The sequence below is a fragment of the Euphorbia lathyris genome, chromosome 7 (assembly GCF_963576675.1).
Source record: "Euphorbia lathyris chromosome 7, ddEupLath1.1, whole genome shotgun sequence".
NCBI lineage: Eukaryota > Viridiplantae > Streptophyta > Magnoliopsida > Malpighiales > Euphorbiaceae > Euphorbia > Euphorbia lathyris.
In genome coordinates, this window is record NC_088916.1 from 35,423,585 (window position 1) to 35,445,443 (window position 21,859).

Consider the following 21,859-nt stretch of genomic DNA (forward strand, 5'->3'; position numbering starts at 1 on the left):
GGAAGGGTGGGTTAGCACTCTTACTGATCTCATTAAAGAAATCAGTGAGACCGGTAGCACTCCTACCGGTCTCGCAGAAAAAAAAAATCGATGTCAATCCATAGAATGACACAGATTTGAAACTGGTAGCAATGCTACCGGTTTCAAATTTTAAAAAAAAATAAATCTAATTCGGTTAATTAAAAAAAATTAGTAATTTTTCTACCGGTTTCTTTGCAAAATGAAACCGGTAGAAAGTCTACCTATTTCACTCTGGATTAGTTGAGCTCCACAGTGTGCAATATATTAAATTAGGGCCTTTATAAGGATTAATTCCTCGTAAGGGTCCCAAATAAAGGAAAAATCCACAAATAGAGGAGAAAATCCGGTGTGCTTAATTTGGTGTTACAAACTATACCCCTCACATAAAAAGTTATTATTTATTTAGAATAAAATATTATGTGAAGGAGGAGGCCCACACATATTTTTTTTTTTTTTTATGTAAAAGGGAATACAAAATTTTCCTTTTGAAAAAAAGCCACTAGGACGTTTTGTTTTTCTGGCCCTTAAATTTGACAAGTTTTGTCTAATGGCACCCTGAACTTTTAAAATAACATATACATATGGTTGGCTTTAAAAACCTATCACACACCTCTAGTTGCCTTAAAAAAATCTATCACACATCTATAGTTGGTTCATTCGGACCTCCTGCACACGAAATCATTTAGCGATCATCTTTGCTAGATGAGGCGACATACAGAATGAACTCACGTGCTTTTCCTTTTTTCTATAGCACGTATGCCACTTCATCCGTAAAAAATGATAGATCAACGATCTTATGTGTAATAGGTTCGAATGAGCCAACTAGGTGTGTAATAGGTTTTTAAAGCCAACTATTGTGTATGATGAATTTTTAAAGTCAACTATAGGCGTGTGATAGTTTTTAAAACCAACTATAAATATGTAATATGTTATTTTAAAAGTTTAGGGTATCAATAGACAAAACGTGTCAAGTTTAAGGGTGTAAACATTAAACCAAGGCAAAATACTTATCAAATTTGATTCACTACAAATATATATATATATATATATATATATATATATATTTTTTTTTTTTTTTTATTTTATTTTATTTTTTTTATGAAAACTTCAAATATATTAAACAAAATCCTTTGACAGACCTATAATCGTCTAGCTGAGTAGGTCAAGCTTTTATCCCATTGCAATTTAATAGGCCAGTCAATACCAATCAATTTCAAGTTACATGAAAATTTTAGAGGCAGTGAGAGGGAAATTCTACCACACCTATCAATTAGTGTCATTTGTATGCACCCCTCTTTAATTAGTTAGATGTATCAAGTATAGTAGAATATCTCTAAAGTCCAAATTTTACACTAGTAAGGAAAATAGTAAATTTTTATCTTTCACATTTTTAATTTGAAACAACTTTTTGCCCGACAACTAGTAAAATGAGATTTTTAATGGGTTTTTACACAAATATCATAATTACCTATAAAATTATAACTAAATCATATCATCAAACTTAATTCTTAATATATCATTTTTTCTATATATACCAAATATAATATGCTTTTATATCTAATTTAAAAAGTTTAAACTCCAATTCATAAATCCTAAATTCTTGACAATATATTTTAGCCCCCTAATTTATAAACTTTAAGCTTTAAAAATAATAATTTTACTAGTTTGACATAATTCAAAATTATTTAGTTGTAAATAGTTTTTCAAAAGTGAATTTCTATGCAAATTTCTCATTTTTAATTAACCCAATAGCCCTTTATCCACGCCCTCCATCGCTATTATGTGCATCCATATATTTCATATATATAAATAACACAAACGAATAATCTTATAAATCATTTTATCATGTCAAAAATTGACAGCAATAATCTTCATTTAGCCTCCATCTACAAAATGTTAATTCACCCCAACAAAGAGTTATTTATTTTTTTTACTCCACTATAGTGTTTAAACCTAAAATTATTTCATGATAAAAATGTTTAAACCAAAAATTATTTCATTATATCCTTAACACTTTAAATTATTTCATGATATAGAATCACATCACCAATTTTGAATCCCAAGTCAATCCAATGTATTCTAAATCTTAATCAAAGGACCCGTACTTAACCAAACTTAGGCACGAATCAGGAACAGAAAGTGCAGTCAGTGGTCATTCTTAGATCAACCCACGAGGTATAGGATCTATGCCAAGAGCCACTCAGCATTCATCTTCCAGGAAAGGTAACAATGATCCATCATCCATGCACAGGACACAAATCTACTTGGGTAACTGTCATAATAACCAACTCGCTGCCAACATTTTGCAGATCTGATGAAGTAATTCATCATCCAGAGAATAAATATGATCAAGGGCAAGAATGTAGATAGATGTTTGGATGCATCAACTCCTATACTCAACAATAATCTAAGCACCTCGCAAACTTTTACAGTTTTACTAGATGTATTACAGCACTTTAACGCCAAGAGATGTAAAGCTTCAATATCATCAAGAAATAAGACCCATTCAAAACATAATTGATATGACAAACTAGAAAAGAAAAAAAAAAGGGGGGGGCTTGGTTTGTCCACAATTCATAACCAAGACAAGAATACCTAAAACTCGAAAATGGCAAAAAGCAAATTAGCAACAAGCAGCTTCTCCTATTAAAAACATATGACGGAGAAGTTCAACCCTAATTTGCAGTGAAGAAGTCTCACTGCTGTTCTTCACTGGGTTTTGGTGCCTCTTTAATTTCGTCAGCCCCATCATCCTGCATCACAAAATAAAGTTTCAGAAATGCATAAGCGTGTGTGTGCATAAACAAATCAAACAAAGGGTAAAACGTAAAACAGAGCTAAATTCACTACCTGCATGTCGGATGTCCACAAGGTGAGATTGTCACGAAGAAGTTGCATGATCAAAGTGCTATCCTTGTATGATTCCTCACCCAGAGTATCCAACTCAGCAATTGCCTCATCAAAAGCCTGATAAGTTCCAGAAAGGGAATGAATCTTTTCTCAATTTGTAAACTAAATAGTGAATGTGTAAATAAAAACTAAAAATGAAGTCCAAAACTTGGACATATAGGTCTACTTTGGTGACACTACCAACATAATGGCAGTGGAGAAAGTATAGGTTGATTAATTCGTCTCATGTCAACCCTATAGCTCAAACATCATTTTGGTTTAACACATAAACGTAAGATGCATAACGATTACAGAAGTTCAATTATCAGTACCTGTTTAGCCAGATTGCAAGCACGATCAGGAGAGTTCAGAATTTCATAGTAAAATACAGAGAAGTTCAGAGCCAATCCCAGACGAATTGGGTGAGTTGGTGCAAGTTCTGCATTTGCAATATCCTGCAAGAAGAAATCGATTGTAATTGGATCTTATTTGACGAAATATTCAACAGAACACATACCATTAGATGCAATAACTCTTTTCCCTAAGAAAATGCACGTAGAGACAAATCAGAGTTATAGATACATTAACTTGTAAAATATCTAACAGAAATATAAATACATTAATATATCACGGTTGCGAAACTTGATGTCAAGCTTAAAAGCACACAATAAAACTGCAAAACATATGAAAATAATCAAAACATAAGATAAGTAAACACTAACAAAATTCTTGACCAAAGAAATATTGGAAGCAAATAAGGATACTAATTTGCAGGAAAAGTTGAAGAAAACTAGCAAATCTAAATGAAGGCGAGGTAATCAGATAAAGATACCGAGAACAAACCTGAGCAGATTTGTAAGCAGTGAGGGTACTCTCAGCAGCCTCCTTCCGCTCAGCTCCAGTTTTGAACTCAGCGAGATACCTGTGGTAATCTCCCTTCATTTTCAAATAGAACACCTTGGAATCTCCAGAAGAAGCAGAAGGAATCAACCTAGAGTCGAGCAACTTCAAGATCCCGTCACAGATCGAGGAGAGTTCGGACTCGATCTTGGACCTATAATCACGGATCACGGATACATGATCCTCGTTGCCTCGGCTCTCCTCCTTCTGCTCGATGGAGGAAATGATACGCCAGGAAGCACGTCGAGCTCCGATCACGTTTTTGTAAGCAACAGAGAGAAGATTACGCTCCTCAACAGTGAGCTCCTCGTTGTCGGCTGATGCAGATACCTTCTCCATAAACTCGACCATCTCCTCGTAGCGCTCGGCCTGCTCAGCGAGCTTGGCCATGTATACGCTCTCCTCTCGAGCCGAAGCCATTGTTGAAAGAAGGAAAGAAACGGTGTGAAAGAGAGAGTAGATTAGATCTGTTAATCAGAAATGAGGAAGGAGGACGAGGAGTTATTTTTGAGAGAGAATGGATGGCTAATTTTGGGGGCTAGTGGGGGGGAAGGGTGCCGCGATGATTGCGTTGAGGAAGATGAAGGGAGATTTAATTGCAACCGTTGGATTGGAGAAAAGAGAGTCAGAGTGTGTTCTGTTTGGCTGGCAGGTAAAAAAGCAAGCTGGCAACACGGGGACTGATTGAGCCAAAAAGAGAGAAAAAGAAAAAGTGTTTTTTTTTTATTTATTTTTTGAAAAAGAAAAATATACTATACCCTTCTCTTTTTTATATACCCATAGAATAATAGAGAAATGGTTTCATTTGAATTTTGAAATGCAGCGGTGGGGAATCTAGCGCTTTTGATACTATCTTGGGCTTATATTTCAACTAGTGGGCCTAAGTTGAGCTCTTCGTGCTCTTTTCTCCAACTCCTAAGTTAGCCTAAACTAGCTTTTGTCCGTCTTCAAACATATAAATATTAAAATTTTGTTTGTAGTTCATTAATTAAAATTAATGATGCTAACACTCTAATTTGATAAAGTCGCTATCGGGTTTGGACTTAACGCTCATAAAGCTGCTCCCAAGAGTCATCAAATGCAATCTCATAAAGGCACAAACACGTCGTAGTTCAAAAAAGACTCGGTAATAGGTAGTCGAGTTTTTCTTACTCAAAATATAGATGTCCTCACATATTAAGGTTTATCTTGGGAAATCCTAATAACAACTTGACAAGTGTAAATAAAGATGCTAACAAAATATGGTTACAACAACATTATATTGCCAATATAAATAGGGAACATGGTGACCATAAAGATATGACTAAAACTAGTATGTATCTTTTTATTTTACTATCTAGATTTGAGTATGGCACTGACTCCAACGTCGAAGTGCTTACGTCAGCGAGACGATAGCTCCTCTATTTTGCAGATTACTTGAAGATTGAAGATTGGTTGAGGCTATTTTATTCAAACTTATTTTTTAAATTTCTGGTATACATCAATTGGTACGGTAAATGTGGAGCTGATATTAAAAAATGAATATATTGACTTTCGATACGAATATAATGAATGGAAATCCCATAAAAAAAACAAAGGGAAATTGTCGATTCGAGTGAATAGTTAAGGACATCACAGGACAAGAGGAATGTGATGTCTGACTTTGCTTGATAAACCACTTAAATATTTAAATTAAAATGTTAAGTACTTATTTAATTTAAGTGCGTTTGATAACAGTTGCTTCTCCACCACTTAAATTAGTTAATTAAGTTAAAAACCACTTATTTTGATAAGTGAAAATATTTAACTTAACATTTTAAATATTATCAACTAATATTTTTATATAAATTAAATCATTCAATATTTTCAGCACTTATAATATTCAGCACTTAAAATTCAGTATTTATTTTTTGATTACTTAATTTGCAGTTTTATCAAACAGCAGATTGGAGAAAGAATTAGATTCCACGGAGCGGAGCAAAGAATACTGAGGGCATTGGTAGTTTTTAGTTTTTAATAAGGGAAAATTACAAAACTGAGTCAAATGGGAGGCCCATTTATATATTTAACCCATCTACTCATCCTACTACATATCTAGACTGATTTTGTGTGACTTTCCCATAATACCCTCAATATTTACGCGCGGCTGTCTCTCTCCCGTCTAACTTCGCAGATTCGACCATATACGAAGCCTGCGAAGCTAATGTTTGGATTTACTTAATGAATTTAGTTCGCATATGCGAAGCCTGCGAAGCTGAAGTTTGTTTTGCTTGGTGAATTTAGTTCGCATATGCGAAGGCTGGATATGTTTTGAAGCTAATTCGCGAAGTGGTATATAACAAAAAAAATGGCAAACAACAACGGATTCTAACATTAAAATCATAACATTATCAAACTTTACAACAAGATTGCCACAATAACAACATTCAAATCATAACATTATCAAAATTTACAACAAGATTGCCACAATAAACTCCTAACAAATCACTTCAAAGTGAACCTAACTAATCCAGTACCAATTTTGAAGCGGATGAGTAATCTTGGTGTGCATCATGAGACACATCCATCCTAAAAGGTCTGGACTTCCATTTCTCATCCCAAAAGGTTTGGACTTCCAGACCTTTTGGGATGGACGTGTCCCACGGTGCACACCAAGATTACTCATCCGATTTAAAATTGGTACCGAATTAGTTAGGTTCACTTTGAAGATTGGCACCATGGGATGGACGTGTCCCATAGTGCACCCCAAGATTGATACAATCTCTCCTAACCAACCATTTTATGAGTGAATGTGTCAATCTTGAGGGAAGTTAATCCCTATACAGGAAGGAAAATCATCTCCCATGCAGTCCAGTACGTCGCCTTCCAGAAAGGGATGTTACGTATTCAACCACCTTCAGAAAAAATTAATCGTGTTAGACAGGGAAAAAGACGATTTTGGCTTCGCGAAATGAAGATTAGCGAAGCATGCGAATGTAAATGTGCAAGGAAAGAGGTGATTTTACTTCGCTAATCGATTGTTTCGCAAAGTCTGCGAAGTCTGAAACGTGACTATCTACATCGCATATAGATGCTTTCACGAAGTCTGCGAGGTCTGAAACATGTGGATCTATTCGCAGACTTCGCGAAATCATCGATTCACGAGGTAGATCCATACGTTTCAGACTCTTTCTCTTCGCATATCTTCGTGAAATCATTGATTAACGAAGTAGATCGTCACTTTCCAGGCTCTTTCTCTTCGCAAAGCTTCGTGAAACCATCGATTGCGAAGTGAATTCATGAAAAAATGCAGAAAAAACAACATATACTTACATTTTTCGCCCTTTTCACCCCCAAAAGCGACAATAACAATATGATAACATGGGAAGAACGAAGCAAATATCGTAGAAAAACCATTTCTTTGATGGTAACAAGAAGAAAGAAACCAAGCAACGAACATGAAGATGAAAAACCATGGATTCATTTTCTAGGGTTAGGAAGTTGCAGAATCAAAAGATGGAGAGAGGAAAAAGAGAATTTCATTGTGATTTTGACGAAATGGTGCAGATTTCGTGTAATTTAAAGGAAGAAAGGAAGATCAAAAGTCTTCAAATCATTAATGCAGGAGCAACTTTTCGCGTAACCAAGGAGATAAGGGGAGCGGCTGTTCGCGAGTGGTGGGAAGTGGGAAGGTTAGGGGTATTATGGGAAAGTCACACAAAATCAGTCTAGATATATAGTAGGATGAGTAAATGGGTTAAATATGTAAATGAGCCTCCCATTTGACCCAATTTTGTAATTTTCCCTTTTAATAATAGAGAGTTATTAGGATGTAGAGAAGAAGATATCTTTATTAAATGCACCAAAAGAGTGGGCCTCCACTTTGTTTGTTGGTAGTCTATCCTAGTTTCAAATAGATTAACGAATGAGTTTTCCACCTTGAATAAGAATTTCTGCACACACCCAACTCAATCCTCTTTCCTTTGTTTATCTTTTGTCTTTACGCGTATCTATCTTTATCTCTCCTACTTGGTATGTAACTTCTCTCCAACACTCACTGCTTGGCTATGGAGCGCTATGAGATTGTCAAAGATATTGGGTTTGGGAATTTTGGAGTAGCCAAACTGGTTAGAGATAAATGGACAAAAGAGCTTTTTGCTGTGAAGTTTATTGAAAGAGGTCTCAAGGTCTGTAGTGTTCTTTAATTACACTTAGTGAGATTCAATTTTCTGTTTGCTGTTTAATTTTGTTTTGCAATTGCAGATTGGTGAACATGTTCAAAGGGAAATAATGAACCATCGATCACTTAAGCATCCCAATATAGTCAGATTCAAAGAGGTATTTCTAGTCATTGATGTCCAAGGCTAGTTTTGAGTTTAAGACAATTTGAGATGCAGGTCCTGTTAACAGCTACCCATCTAGGCATTGTAATGGAGTATGCTGGAGGCGGAGAACTCTTTGAGAGGATCTGTAATGCTGGAAGATTTAGTGAAGATGAGGTAATTTGTGTTGATTTAATTTGTAAGTATTGTAGATGTACTTTTACATTTACACAGTACTGGTGAGGTGCAGGCAAGGTTCTTCTTCCACCAATTGATATCAGGAGTTAGCTACTGCCATTCAATGGTATAAAATCAATTTTGCTTATTATTTCACTTGTCTTTAATACAGTAGAATCAATCTAATGCTATGCCATGGTACAACAAATCTGCTATAGAGATCTGAAGCTTGAAAATACGCTCCTAGATGGAAGCACAGCACCGCGTGTCAAGATATGTGATTTTGGCTATTCAAATGTATTTTATGTTAGTAATTGCAATTGGTTAAAATCCATAAAAATAAAATAATATAATATATTTGTTCTGTAGTCAGCTGTATTGCATTCTCAACCAAAATCTACAGTAGGATCTCCAGCTTACATAGCACCGGAGGTTTTTCCGAAGAAGGAGTATGATGGGAAGGTGGTATTTTATTTTAATACTTTGAAAAGAAAGGAAAGGGCATGTCTAATATTGAAGATTTATAGATTGCAGATGGTTGGTCGTGTGGGGCTACCCTTTATGTGATGTTAGTTGGAGCATATCCTTTCGAGGATCCTGATGATCCAAAAAACTTCAGAAAATCTATAGGGGTAAGTTGTTGTTGTTGCAGTGTAGGCAGATATTATTGTTTTATAAATGAATGAATGTTAACTGTTGCAGAGGATACTAAGTGTCCACTACTCGATTCCAGATTATGTGCGGGTTTCTGTGGAGTGCAAACATCTGTTATCTCGAATATTTGTAGCAAATCCTGAAAAGGTATGTATGGATGACAAGTTTATTCCAGAAATTAATATATTATGGTTTTAATAGGTAAGTAATTTTGTGGTTGAAGAGAATAAGCATTCCAGAAATAAAAAAGCATCCATGGTTGATGGAAGGAGGAAGCTCAAGCTGGGAAAGTAATGATGTGAACAACCCATCTCAAAGCATTGAAGAAGTTCACTCTATAATAAAAGAGGTAAGAAAACCTCTGGAATTGCCTAAGCTTCCTACCACCTTCGATTTCGATGACCTTGATGCTGATACTGAAGATATGAACTTCACTCTCAGTGGCGATTTCGTCTGCCCTATATGACCAACCGCAACATATATGCTCTATCTTCAAACAACCTATACTTTTCTAAAATCATTCTACTTGAATAACCTCAACAACATTATACTATTACTACTATTATTAATTTCAGAAAACCCTAAATTATTCTTATGCTTATGCTTTATTAAATTGTAATATTTTTAATTTTATCTATTAATTCTTAGAACATCTCCAACGCTCCTCATAAGAAACATTGGAGATGTTGTTACCCTCCCTATATCATTCCCTTCTTTTAGGGAAGGAAAATGGTTCCCCATTTTACGGGAACCGTTATTTTAATGTTTTTGTTAGTTTTTTTTATTAAATGTATGTTTTAGATGTAAAAGATATCATAGTATTAGTAAATGTTGTGTGTGAAATGAAATAAAGAGGAGAATATTATTTTTAGGGAAGAAATTTGATTAGTGGGTTGGAGAAAAAAATACAGAATTAGGATAGAGAATGGAATTAAGGGGAATTGGATTGGATATGCTCTTACAGTGTAAGAGGACCCATGATTTAAATAAGATGGGAATGAGATTCATGAAGTATATTCGTTACGGTAATGAGACAGGTACGGGTGATGAAAAAACAAACGGGTAAGATTTTAAGATTGGCACTACCTCTATCCGTTGTCATCCCTATTTAAGGTCCTTCTGTATCCTCCGTAGAAATAAGAGCCAAATTCCAAGAGGCACATAGCCAAAGCTATACCCTTATTATCAACATTGAAAGGTTCATGCAAGAAAATAACAAACAAATAGTTGTTGAAGTGGGACGAAAAGAGATGAAACAAGGTCTCCTACAGTCAGTGGTGGAACCAGAACCCCAGATGATCCGGGGCTCAAACATATCATTAAAAAAATTCAAAACATAAAAAAAAAATCAAAATTAACTGTGCGGTTGACACTAAATTTTCAAAGTCCAGCCCCTTAGAGCTGTGCAAAATTTTTTTTAGCCTTCAATGCATTAAAACTGTAAAAATATTATCATTTTCTTAGAAACTAGCATTGAACTAATAGAAAATTAAACATGTTTACTTTTTTTAATGGTAAAGATATAATAAAAATGAATATTAAACATGTCTATTTTTTTAATGGTAAAGAAATATTAAAAATGAATTCAAAAGAATTATCAAAATAAAAATAAAGAGTCCATTAATTAATTAATAATAGTAACATGTTTTTATTTATTTTTTTTGGTAGGAAGGGAAAAGAAAAAAAGAACAAAAGAAAAAAAAAACCGCTTAACCCGGTAACATGTTTTTATAATTATTGAAAAATAAAATAAAAACTTTTAAAAAAAATGAGGTTGAAAGGAGTTGAACATAAACCTCTCAAATTGAAGTAAGCATCCTTAATCATCTCATCTACCTTTAAACATTGAAATAATACTACATAGAGTCAATATAATTCTCTCCAAAATATTACGAGACACCATTACTAAAATTACTTTTTTTTCTCAATTCTCCGACCACCTACCGGGGCTCGAGCCCCCCTAACCCCCCCTTGGTTCCGCCCCTACCTATAGTGGGTGTTTTTTTATGCAACTTCAAAATTTTGGCTAGACCATCTTCAATCCTACTCTACAATCCTACTCTAAAGATACAGCGTGTTGGGTTTTGTAACACAAAAGGAGCTGCAAAACCTTGCGGCAAAGATGATGTAAGGCAAATAATGTCATTTTATTTTTTTCAATTTAAAAATATTATATGATTTTTTTTAGTTTATATGTTATTTGTGTTTTTAAGTTTAGTGTTATTTAATTTGCGTATATTATTTTATATTTTGACAAATTTTAATTTTATTTAATTCTTTTAATTGTTATTTGAAGAATTTCTACTCAAATAGTCATACGAGTTCAAACGCAGGGTTATCGGGTTAGCTCTTGAAGCGCATATTAACATTGAATACGCAGTGGAAGAATTCGAATCACGAACTTGCATTACCAGTCACGTTGTTCCCACGCCAAAGTTATTCAAGAGGAAAAACGATCAATCTACGATCTAGCGAGAGAGTGTAAAAAACAGACATCCCAACTATGCTCTGGTATTCTGTTTTAATTATTTTAAAACTAAAATTTTAAAATAAATAAATAATAAGGGCAGCAACCCCTCCCATTATCATGAACTCCTGCCGCAAGGCAGCAGTTCATGTTGTTGTCTTGTGACAGCAGCTATTAGTTGCTGCCGCAAGGCAGCAACTCCTGGCTACTGCTTTGCGGCGGCAGCGAGACCGACTTCTCGGAAGTCGGTCGATAAATGTTAAAAACGTATAATTTTAGAAAATCATTTTATTGAAAATTATTCGTTCAAATCCAGAATAAACCTCGTTGGTAGTTTATTAGATTGAAATTTTATTTAAAGTTTTATTTTAATTATGTTGGAATGTTAAATAAAATTTTATGAATCAATTAAATAAAGATAATCATAATCATGTATAAGTTATATTTTATCTAATTTGTATTCTGATGCATTTAGATTAGATTAAAATATAAAGGGATACAGAGTATATAAAATTAAATGATAAAAGATTAATTTGATTAACTTAAATATTACATAAATAGTTTATGTAATTAGCCAATTAAATTCATTTGATTGAGTCTTTTGCATGTTTGGTGTTATGGACATATTTGGATCATCTATAATAGTTATTTAGTCTTTTGGTATTTTTGGAAAATAGGACATGCATGTCCACCCTTATCTACTATCTATTGTAATTTCTCTTCTCATCTAAATCCCTTCAAATTAGTTAAAGTATTCTTAAATAATATAGAAATTAATATTGATGTAATTTCAAGGTGCCAAGGAAAAGACGAAGGACCTGAAGAGAAGTATGTAATAGTTAGTATTTCCCTAGGGTTGACCATTTATTCAATTTCTGGCTCAACGGAATAATTAGATAATATGTCCATAACTACCAATGTAAATTGTTTGTGTCCGATGTATGCTAAAGCAAATCAAGACTAGAAATATAACGGGATACAGAGTATATAAAATTAAATGATAAAAGATTAATTTGATTAACTTAAATATTACATAAATAGTTTATGTAATCAGCCAATTAAATTTATTTGATTGAGTCTTTTACGTGTTTGGTGTTATGGACATATTTGGATCATCTATAATAGTTATTTAGTCCTTTAGTATTTTTGGAAAATAGGACATGCATGTCCAGCCTTATCTACTATCTATTGTAATTTTTCTTCTCATCTAAATCCCTTCAAATTAGTTAAAGTATTCTTAAATAATATAGAAATTGATATTGATGTAATTTCAAGGTGCCAAGGAAAAGACGGAGGACCTGAAGAGACACTTCATATGACATAAAAGAATATATATATGGAACAAATTAGACTAGGTTTAAAATGAAATAAAATATAATACAACACCAATCAAAAGAAATGTATGAGTGTATAAATAGACAACTTGAATAATTAATCAATTTACACAATCTGGGAAAAATTTAAATTAGTTCATGAAATCCAATTGATTAGCTTACTGGATATTTAAATTAATTTTATGGAATTAGACTAATAAACACTAAAAGCTAATTACCCTCATTGATCTAATTATTTTAGGAAGTAACGTAATGATAATAAAATAAATGAGTTTAAATTAAGAATTGGAAAGTGTTTGATTAAAGCAATTAAAATTGACGGGTTAAAGGTGAGAAAGTAAAGACAAAAGGAGGTAAACCATAATTCGTAGGGACTTAATCGAAACAACTCATAACTAATGGGATCGAATTGAAATAACCGAAATAATAAAGGGGTTAATTTAAAATATATATAAAAAAGGTTATATACAAATCAAATTATGCATTAAATTAGTCTCAAAAACCGAATTAGCCAACTACTTATTTGAAATAGAATTAATCAATACAAGAACTAAACTAGTGAAGAAGAAAAAAAGAATATTGTATATATATACATACCCAAATTGATCAACCATTAACGAAAATAAAATACAAGATGGACCTTAGATAAAAGCTTAAAATGTGGATTGGAGATGGACTTTAAATGTTTACCAAATGGGTTATCAATTACTGCAGCACAAATGGTTAAATCAAGGCCATTAATTAAACTTGACCAACATTAGATCAAGGGCCTTGATCTATCTCGAATCCAACAGGGATTTAAATGCTATATTACAAATTAGGGTATTGACCCTAACCATTCCTATCATCAGCCTCCATCTCTCTTTCCTTCGTCTTCCTACATGCATTTACCTCACTTTCTCTCATTCCGATCTCCTCGGCTCCACCAACTCCGGCCATTTTACTCACCGTTTTCACTCTCGTTCACCCTTCCGTGGGCTCTCTCTACCAAGACCTATGGCTTCCCGTGTCCTTTCGAGCCTTTAAGAGGCCCTATCGAACGGGTTCCGTCGACGGCGGCGACCGCCCCTTTTCTACCTCCGATGAGGACATTTGAGGACCTGAGGAGGTCCGATCTAGTCCTAACTTCGACATGCAAGGTAAGCTTGGTGATTTGTGGTCTTCTCTCTCTACACTCTCTTCTCTGATTTGGCTATTTTTCCCTGGGTTTATCACGAGTTCGGAGAGCTCTCATAACCATATTCGGCGTTTTTGGGCTAAATGCTTGCTGTGTTGGGCTTCTTTGGTTTCTTGAGTTTCTAGAACTCAAACTTGAGAGTGCTATGTGCTGTTCCTAATCTACTCCTATCCTGTGTTATTGGATGAAAATGAATGATTGCTGTGTTGGTATTTTTTTGGTTCTTTGAGTTTCTGGAACTCAAATGTAGGATTAATGTTTGCTATTTTAACCCCATTCATGTTCTATGTTGCTGGATGAAAATGAATGCTTGGTATTTTTTGGTTGTCTTTTTCATACGAAAAGAACCTGCCTTTTTATGCATATGATTTCTCTGCCCCCCAAAGGAACTTGCTTTTGTTCTACCTTTTGGAACGTCAAAAAGGGTTCTTTTTGTTTTTTTTAGAAAAGAAATGAGAGAGGGCCATGATGAAAATGCTTTTGTTTTGAAAGAAAAAGCTTTTTACCAGTAAAAATGTCGATTCTTTTCTTCTTAGGCAAAAACTGCGACCATCTCTTTGTTAGATTTTGGGAAGGCATTTTTGTCTTAAGAAAATATGAACTTGATGTTTTTTTCTTTTGGTGAAACCCAGTTTCAGTTTATCATTCACTTATATCTGAGCTCATATTTTGTTTAACCTCGTGTGAACAAGATACTTTGTGAATATGAGAGCTGAGCAAAAAGAAATAAACAAAATAACAAGCTTTAAAGCAGGTATATACGTTATTGAAAGATAAGATATGTAAAGGTGGTAGTTTTACTACCTTTGATTATGTCTCTGTTCCTATTACAACTTTGAGTTTGAGTTTCTTAAGCTTTCTTCTTCTTCAATCACTAGATACAGTAAACTAAGATTACCCTATACAGTAACAAAAAGAAGAGATCTTTTCCTTCTTTTTTCCCCTTTTCCTCGTGGGACCTTGCCTCTATTTATACTACAACGATCAAGTTTACAGGTTGTTTTTGGATAATTATTATATTACACCCATACCCTTTGAGGAGTGGGATGGATATTTGGCTGCCTTTTTTACCGTGCAGAAGCTTCAGAAGTCTTCCACATCACATCATATCTTTTGGCTGAATTCGAGCTCTTCTTTGTGATACCTCTCTTGTTTGATTTACCAAAATTATTGATTTGGTCCCTCAACTTTTGGAACGCCTATTGAACTCTTGACTCGGATGACCTTTGCCGCTTCGGTTGAATTTTAATTTAACGCGGTTAAATTCAATAGCCCCGATTAAATTTGGTTACCTCGGATGTAATTCGGCCGCCTCGGATGTAATTCGGTTGCTTCGGATGAAATTTCGTTTGCCTCAGATTTAATTTGGTCACCTTGGATGTAATTCGGTTACCTCAGATGTAATTCGGTTTGCCTCAGATTTAATTTGGTCACCTCGGATTTAATTCGGCTGCCTCAGATCGGATTAGGTTGCCTTAGATCGAATGTTTGACCCTACTTTCCGAGGGCCTTTAGTCGCCTCGGAATCTGAAGTGGAGTACAGAAACTCCTGATATTGAAGGGCGGGCCTCCGGGTCCGCTACATTTGTTCTGCTTTATTAGTATTTTTTTTTCTGCAAAAGATGTAATCATAGGTTAGATATCTGTACCAAAAATGTAATTGTACCTATGTATTTATATATTAATAAAGCTTAAGTTTGTTTGCATACTGTTATATTGTTGTCTTTATTTTATTTTTTTTGGTAAGATATTGTTGTCTTTATTAGTATACTCCAATTAGCCAAAAATTAATTAATTGCTAATAAGCATTCTGGGATGCAACTCTAATTATAACAACTTGACTGTTAAAATTTGTAGACAAGATAATTTAAACATGCATACACGACTAATAGTCATAGAAAGAACCCGACCAATAATCATATAAAAAAATGCCGACACGGCATTTAAGGAACCGCTTGACACGGCATTAATTACAGTTCACTGTTTACGAATCACACCGATTTAGCATAGACTGACGAATCGACCCGATTGGTTGGCATTTGAACCTAAATAAATAATTTACAACTCAAATTTAAGCAAATTCGATTTTATTCAAAGTACGAGGAACATATCTCGAATAAAAATTCATAATAGATTAAAATTGTACCTTAATTCTATTAAGTCGCCTTTAGAATATAAACCGATATTTATACCGACTTATACCGCAATGTGACAAATTAGCCTATTCAAAAGATCAGATAGGCGGATGGAAGCAAGAAAACAATTGGATAATACAATTTTTCCTAACGAATTATTTTCGAGATAACACTACATATTTTGAATAATTTACGAATTGTTTAGATTTTAAGTCAAATTTACAAAAAAGACAAGAAAATAGACCCGGACAAAAATGAGTATCTACAGCTGCCCCCCTTTGTATATCTCCATTGAAAATGGAGTATACAAAGTAGATCGAGATACACCTTTTTTATTATACAACAAAATTAAAAAGGGTTAGAAATGAGTGTTTGCAGCCTCCCCGCTCCTGATTGATTTTTTTTATCGTGTGTATCTGAAACGCTTGAAGTGTCTCAGAATGGCTTTGACCGGCCATTCTTCAGGTTCGAATTGGTGTTGTGACTATCTTGTAGCTTTCGTCGGTGTGCCCTGCTGCTTAGACGCTTCGACTGCACCCTGCTACTTAGATGCAGTGACTGTCTTGTTTCGCTGACTGAATTGCTAAGATAACCACATGCTACTTCAAGACGTTTTCGTCGATGCGTCCTGCTGCTTAGACGCTTCGACTGCACCCTGTTGCTTAGATATAGTGACTGTTTGCTAGGACAATCACGTCTTGTTGTAAATATGTTTTTGTCACTGCGCCCTGCTGCTTAGACGCTTTGACTGCACCCTGCTACTTAGATGCTGTGGTTGTCTTGTTTTGTTGTTCAAACTACTTGGACAGTCAGATGTTGATCCGAGACGTTTTTCGTCGATGCGCCCTGCTGCTTAGACGCTTCGACTGCACCTTGCTACTTAGATACAGTAAACTAAGATTACCCTATACAGTAACAAAAAGAAGAGATCTTTTCCTTCTTTTTTCCCCTTTTCCTCGTGGGACCTTGCCTCTATTTATACTACAACGATCAAGTTTACAGGCTGTTTTTGGATAATTATTATATTACACCCCTACCCTTTGAGGAGTGGGATGGATATTTGGCTACCTTTTTTACTGTGCAGAAGCTTCGGAAGTCTTCCACATCACATCATATCTTTTGGCTGAATTCGAGCTCTTCTTTGTGATACCTCTCTTGTTTGATTTACCAAAACTATTGATTTGGTCCCTTAACTTTTGTAACGCCTATTGCACTCTTGACCCGGATGACCCTTGCCGCTTCGGTTGAATTTTAATTTAACGTGGTTAAATTCAATAGCCCCGATTAAATTTGGTTACCTCGGATGTAATTCGGTTGCTTCAGATGTAATTCGGTTTGCCTCAGATTTAATTTGGTCGCCTCAGATGTAATTCGGTCGCCTCAGATGTAATTCGGTTTGCCTCGGATTTAATTTGGTAGCCTCAGATTTAATTCGGTTGCCTCGGATCGGATTAGGTTGCCTTGGATCGAATGTGGGCTTTGACCCTACTTTCCGAGGGCCTTTAGTCGCCTCGGAATCTGAAGTGGAGTACAGGCAAATTCGATTTTATTCAAAGTACGAGGAAAATATCTCGAATAAAAATTCATAATAGATTAAAATTGTACCTTAATTCTATTAAGTCGCCTTTAGAATATAAATCGATATTTATACCGACTTATATCGCAATGTGACAAATTAGCCTTAATAATACAATTTTTCCTAACGAATTATTTTCGAGATAACACTACATATTTTGAATAATTTACGAATTGTTTACATTTTAAGTCAAATTTACAAAAAAGATAAGAAAATAGACCCGGACAAAAATGGGTATCTACACCCAATATGAGGAAAGATAAGGCAATACCTGCTCTTGTTATTAAGGGATCCAAGAAGAGGAAAGGGAATTTTTCCAATCCCAGATATCCCAAGAAGAACAAGGGAGCCAAACCAGCCCAAGCTAAGGGGAAGCAAGTGAAGAAGCTCAAAGGGGAATGCCACTTTTATGGTAAAGACGGGATTGCAGAAGGAACTGCAAGGAGTACTTAGCCTCCCTCAAGAAGGGAAAAGACGGTGCTTCTACCTCGGGTATGTTCTATATTGAAATCAATTCAATTTCACAATCTGGATCTTGGGTATTAGATATCGGATGTGGATCTCATATTTGCATGAATATGCAGAGACTAAGGTAGACTAGGGACTTGAAGAAAGAAGACGTAAACTTGCGAGTAAGAAATGGAGCAAGGGTTGCTGCTCTCACAATCGGAGATTATGTCTTAAATTTACCATCCGGACTTGTAATAGAATTAAGGGATTGTTTATATGTTCCTATGATGTCTCGAAACATTATTTCTGTTAGCCGTCTAGTAGAGGATGGTTTTGTTGTTTCAATTAAGAACTCGAATTGCGATTTTTATAGAAATGGGATTTTCTAATTTTGAGGAATATCATTGAATGGCATTTATGTATTGAATGATAAAGTTTCTGTTTTCACAATTGATACCAAAAGACATCAAATAGATAATTCATCTTACTTGTGGCATTGTCGTCTAGGCCATATAAACAAGAAACACATGCTTAAGTTACATCAAGATGGACTTATAGATTCAATTGATTGTGAATCAATGAAAACGTGTGAATCATGTTTAGAAGGTAAGATGACAAAGACACCATTTAGCAATAAAGGCGAGCGTGTATCAGACACTCTAGGATTAATACATTCAGATGTATGTGGTCCTATGTCAGGACAAGCAAGAGGAGGATTCAGATACTTCATTAGCTTCATAGATGATCACACTAGATATGGCTATATCTACTTGATGAAGCATAAGTCAGAAGCTTTTGAGAAATTCAAATGCTTCAAGAATGAGGTAGAAAATCAAATAGGAAAGACTATTAAGATACTTCGATCAGATCGAGGTGGAGAATATCTTTCAGATGATTTTCTGAATTATCTAGAAGAATGTGGAATACGCTCACAATGGACTCCTCCGTATACACCACAACACAATGGGGTATCCGAAAGGAGAAATCATACTCTATTAGATATGGTAGGATCCATGATGAGCATGGCCAATCTTCCAAAGACATTCTGGGGCTATGCCTTAGAAACTGCTCTATTTACCCTAAACCGAGTACCCACTAAATCCACCTGTTCTACCCCATTCGAACTGTTCATTGGAAAGAAACCAACATTATCTTTTATAAGAATTTTGGGTTGTTCAACATTTGTTAAACGCGTCATATCAGACAAGTTAGATAATAAATCTGATAAATGCTTCTTTATTGGATATCCTAAAGAAATAGTAGGGTATTACTTCTATCATCCAGATGAGCAGAAAGTAATAGTATCCAAACACGCCGTGTTTCTAGAGAAAGAGTTTCTGGAAGGAACACGAACAGGAAGTGTAATTGAACTTGATGAAGTTCAAAAAGAAACGCCAGTTGAAACATCGGAAGCGATAGTGGAACCCGAAGCAGTCCCATTACCTAGTCATAGGTATCAAAGAGTTCGTGAACTCCCAGTTAGATATGGTTTTCTAGTGGGAGACGATGAAGAGGTTCCCGTGCTAGACCATGAACTTGAGAACTACGAAGAGGCTCTCATAAGTCCAGAATCCAAATCTTGGCTTGAAGCCATGAATTCTGAAATGGATTCCATGTATACCAACCAAATGTGGACTTTGGTTGATCCACCCGAATGGATAAAACCCATTGGGTGCAGGTGGATCTTCAAGAAGAAGACAGACATGGATGGAAAGGTTAGCACCTACAAAGCTAGGTTAGTAGCGAAAGGATATCGTAAAAAACAAGGGGTTGACTATGACGAAACTTTCTCTCCAGTAGCCATGTCTAAATCAATCAGAATTATGCTTGCTATTGCCGCTCACTTTGATTATGAGATTTGGCAAATGGATGTGAAAACAACTTTCCCAAATGGAAACCTACTTGAGGATGTATACATGATGCAACCTGAAGGTTTCACATCAAAGGATGAAACCAAGGTTTGCAAACTTCAGAGATCCATTTATGGACTCAAGCAAGCATCTAGGAGCTGGAACAAGCGTTTTGATGAAACCATAAAACAATTTGGTTTCGAGCAAAATTGCAAAGAGGCTTGCATTTACAAGAAGATTAGTGGGAGCTCAGTCGCGGTTGTCATACTATATGTGGATGATATATTACTGATGGGAAATGACGTAGCTATGCTACAGTCAGTGAAAGTTTGGTTATCAGGTAACTTCTCTATGAAAGACTTAGGAGAAACAGCTTATATCTTAGGGATTAAGATCTATAAAGATAGATCAAGAAGACTGCTTGGTCTTTCACAAGCTATATACATTGATAAGGTGTTAAAGCGGTTTAACATGCTTGAATCAAAAAGAGGTAACTTGCCCATGCGACATGTGATGAAGTTAAATAATCATCAGTGTCCTAAAACAGAAGATGATAAGAAACGCATGGCAGTAATTCCTTACGCCAGTGCGATTGGTTCGATTATGTATGATATGCTATGCACTAGGCCCGATGTAACGTTTGCATTGAGCATGACGAGTCGCTATCAGGGAAATCCAGGTGATGATCACTGGAATCCGTTAAGAACATTCTTAAGTACTTGAGAAGGACTAAAGACATGTTCCTAGTGTATGGAGAAGGGGAACTGAAAATAGAAGGATTTTCAGATACCAGTCATCTCACAGATGAGAATGATTTTAGATCCCAATTAGGATACATGTTTATCCTAAATGGGGGTGTGGTCAGTTGGAAGAGTTCCAAACAGGGAAGCATAGCCTTCTCTATGACCGAGTCTGAGTACATCGCAGTTGCGGAGGCAGCAAAGGAAACAATTTGGATTAAGAAGTTCATCTCTGAACTAAGAGTGGTGCCTGACATTGTAAATCACATTACTCTGTACTGTGATAACAATGGAGCCATTGCACAAGCAAAGGAACCACGTGTTGGGGTTTAGTGTCCTATAGTCAATTGTTTTAGGATATAAACCAGTTGTAAATGAATTGTTCTGTTATATCATTTGTTTTACTAAGATATGGTTTTCAACTGTATAAAGGCAATTACTTTTAAGAACTAAATAAGTCTAATAAAAAGAAATCCCTAAGTTTATTTAAAGTGATTATAAAGTGTTCATATAAGCATGAAATGAGACAAAACATTATAATAAACTAATAAACTTAAAACCACCCCAAGTCAAGTAATATGTTTTGAATAGAGATTGACACAATACTGTGGAGACTTGCATGTAACAATATTTTCTGTCGAGACAGAGAGCTGATCTCACAAGCTTCAAATATGTGGATATCTGGACAGTTACATGGATCTAGTGAAGGAGTACATTAGGATTGCAGACCCGGCTTGAGATAACAGGATGGATGGATTTATCCTATGTCACCTGTTCATCGCATTGGTATTAATAGGTATAAGTAATCCTCAGACTCAAAGGAATGTTAATTAGTGATTCTGGATTATGGAATGTGATACTTTGACTCTGTTCAAACACGATACATAACAGAGATAACTCTGGGGTGTGTGCGGGCAGGCGTTGGGTATCACAGGAAGTAATTGCAGAATAGTTAACATTGGATTGAGCATTTGTCACTCTTGATAAATGGGAGATATGTCCAAGGATCACTTATGGAATAGTTGACTCTAAATCCTTGCAAGGTGATAGCTTAAGAATTGAAATAGAGATTTCACTTAACCTATCTATTTAGAGTTAACTCGGCCTGTACAAGTAAAACAAACGTCTCTCTATATATGACTTGACATAATCCATAGTCATAAGATTCGGTTCAAGGATGTAGTTTATAAAGGATCGAATTATATTGTA

At 35.1% G+C, this 21,859-nt stretch overlaps 2 protein-coding genes across 2 annotated transcripts; one reads left to right on the forward strand and one right to left on the reverse strand.

Annotated features, from left to right (window-relative positions):
- Positions 1 to 2,476: 2,476 nt before the first annotated feature.
- On the reverse strand, positions 2,477 to 4,439 carry LOC136235448 (14-3-3-like protein). The gene is made up of 4 exons (XM_066025120.1): positions 3,754 to 4,439; positions 3,243 to 3,365; positions 2,872 to 2,988; positions 2,477 to 2,774 (listed from the first exon to the last, which is right to left on the reverse strand). Exons 1-4 carry the CDS (start codon positions 4,228 to 4,230, stop codon positions 2,718 to 2,720), a joined length of 774 nt encoding a protein of 257 aa, XP_065881192.1. The 5' UTR covers positions 4,231 to 4,439; the 3' UTR covers positions 2,477 to 2,717.
- Positions 4,440 to 7,772: 3,333 nt separating this feature from the next.
- LOC136235892 (serine/threonine-protein kinase SAPK1-like) lies at positions 7,773 to 9,476 on the forward strand. Its single transcript, XM_066025975.1, has 9 exons — positions 7,773 to 7,955; positions 8,032 to 8,106; positions 8,166 to 8,267; positions 8,341 to 8,394; positions 8,472 to 8,564; positions 8,637 to 8,729; positions 8,795 to 8,899; positions 8,970 to 9,068; positions 9,145 to 9,476. The coding sequence occupies exons 1-9, from the start codon at positions 7,836 to 7,838 to the stop codon at positions 9,385 to 9,387; spliced, it is 984 nt and encodes a 327-aa protein (XP_065882047.1). The 5' UTR covers positions 7,773 to 7,835; the 3' UTR covers positions 9,388 to 9,476.
- Positions 9,477 to 21,859: the final 12,383 nt, after the last annotated feature.

Excerpts from the sequence above, each read along its gene's own strand:
- LOC136235448 (XM_066025120.1), bottom strand. The coding sequence starts at position 4,230 with ATGGCTTCGGCTCGAGAGGAGAGCGTATACATGGCCAAGCTCGCTGAG. Across the intron at positions 3,366-3,753 it reads CTGCTTACAAATCTGCTCAG|GATATTGCAAATGCAGAACT; the intron begins GTTTGTTCTCGG and ends TTCTTCTTGCAG. Across the intron at positions 2,775-2,871 it reads TGTGGACATCCGACATGCAG|GATGATGGGGCTGACGAAAT; the intron begins GTAGTGAATTTA and ends TTTGTGATGCAG.
- LOC136235892 (XM_066025975.1), top strand. The coding sequence starts at position 7,836 with ATGGAGCGCTATGAGATTGTCAAAGATATTGGGTTTGGGAATTTTGGA. Across the intron at positions 7,956-8,031 it reads TTATTGAAAGAGGTCTCAAG|ATTGGTGAACATGTTCAAAG; the intron begins GTCTGTAGTGTT and ends TTGCAATTGCAG. Across the intron at positions 8,900-8,969 it reads ACTTCAGAAAATCTATAGGG|AGGATACTAAGTGTCCACTA; the intron begins GTAAGTTGTTGT and ends TAACTGTTGCAG.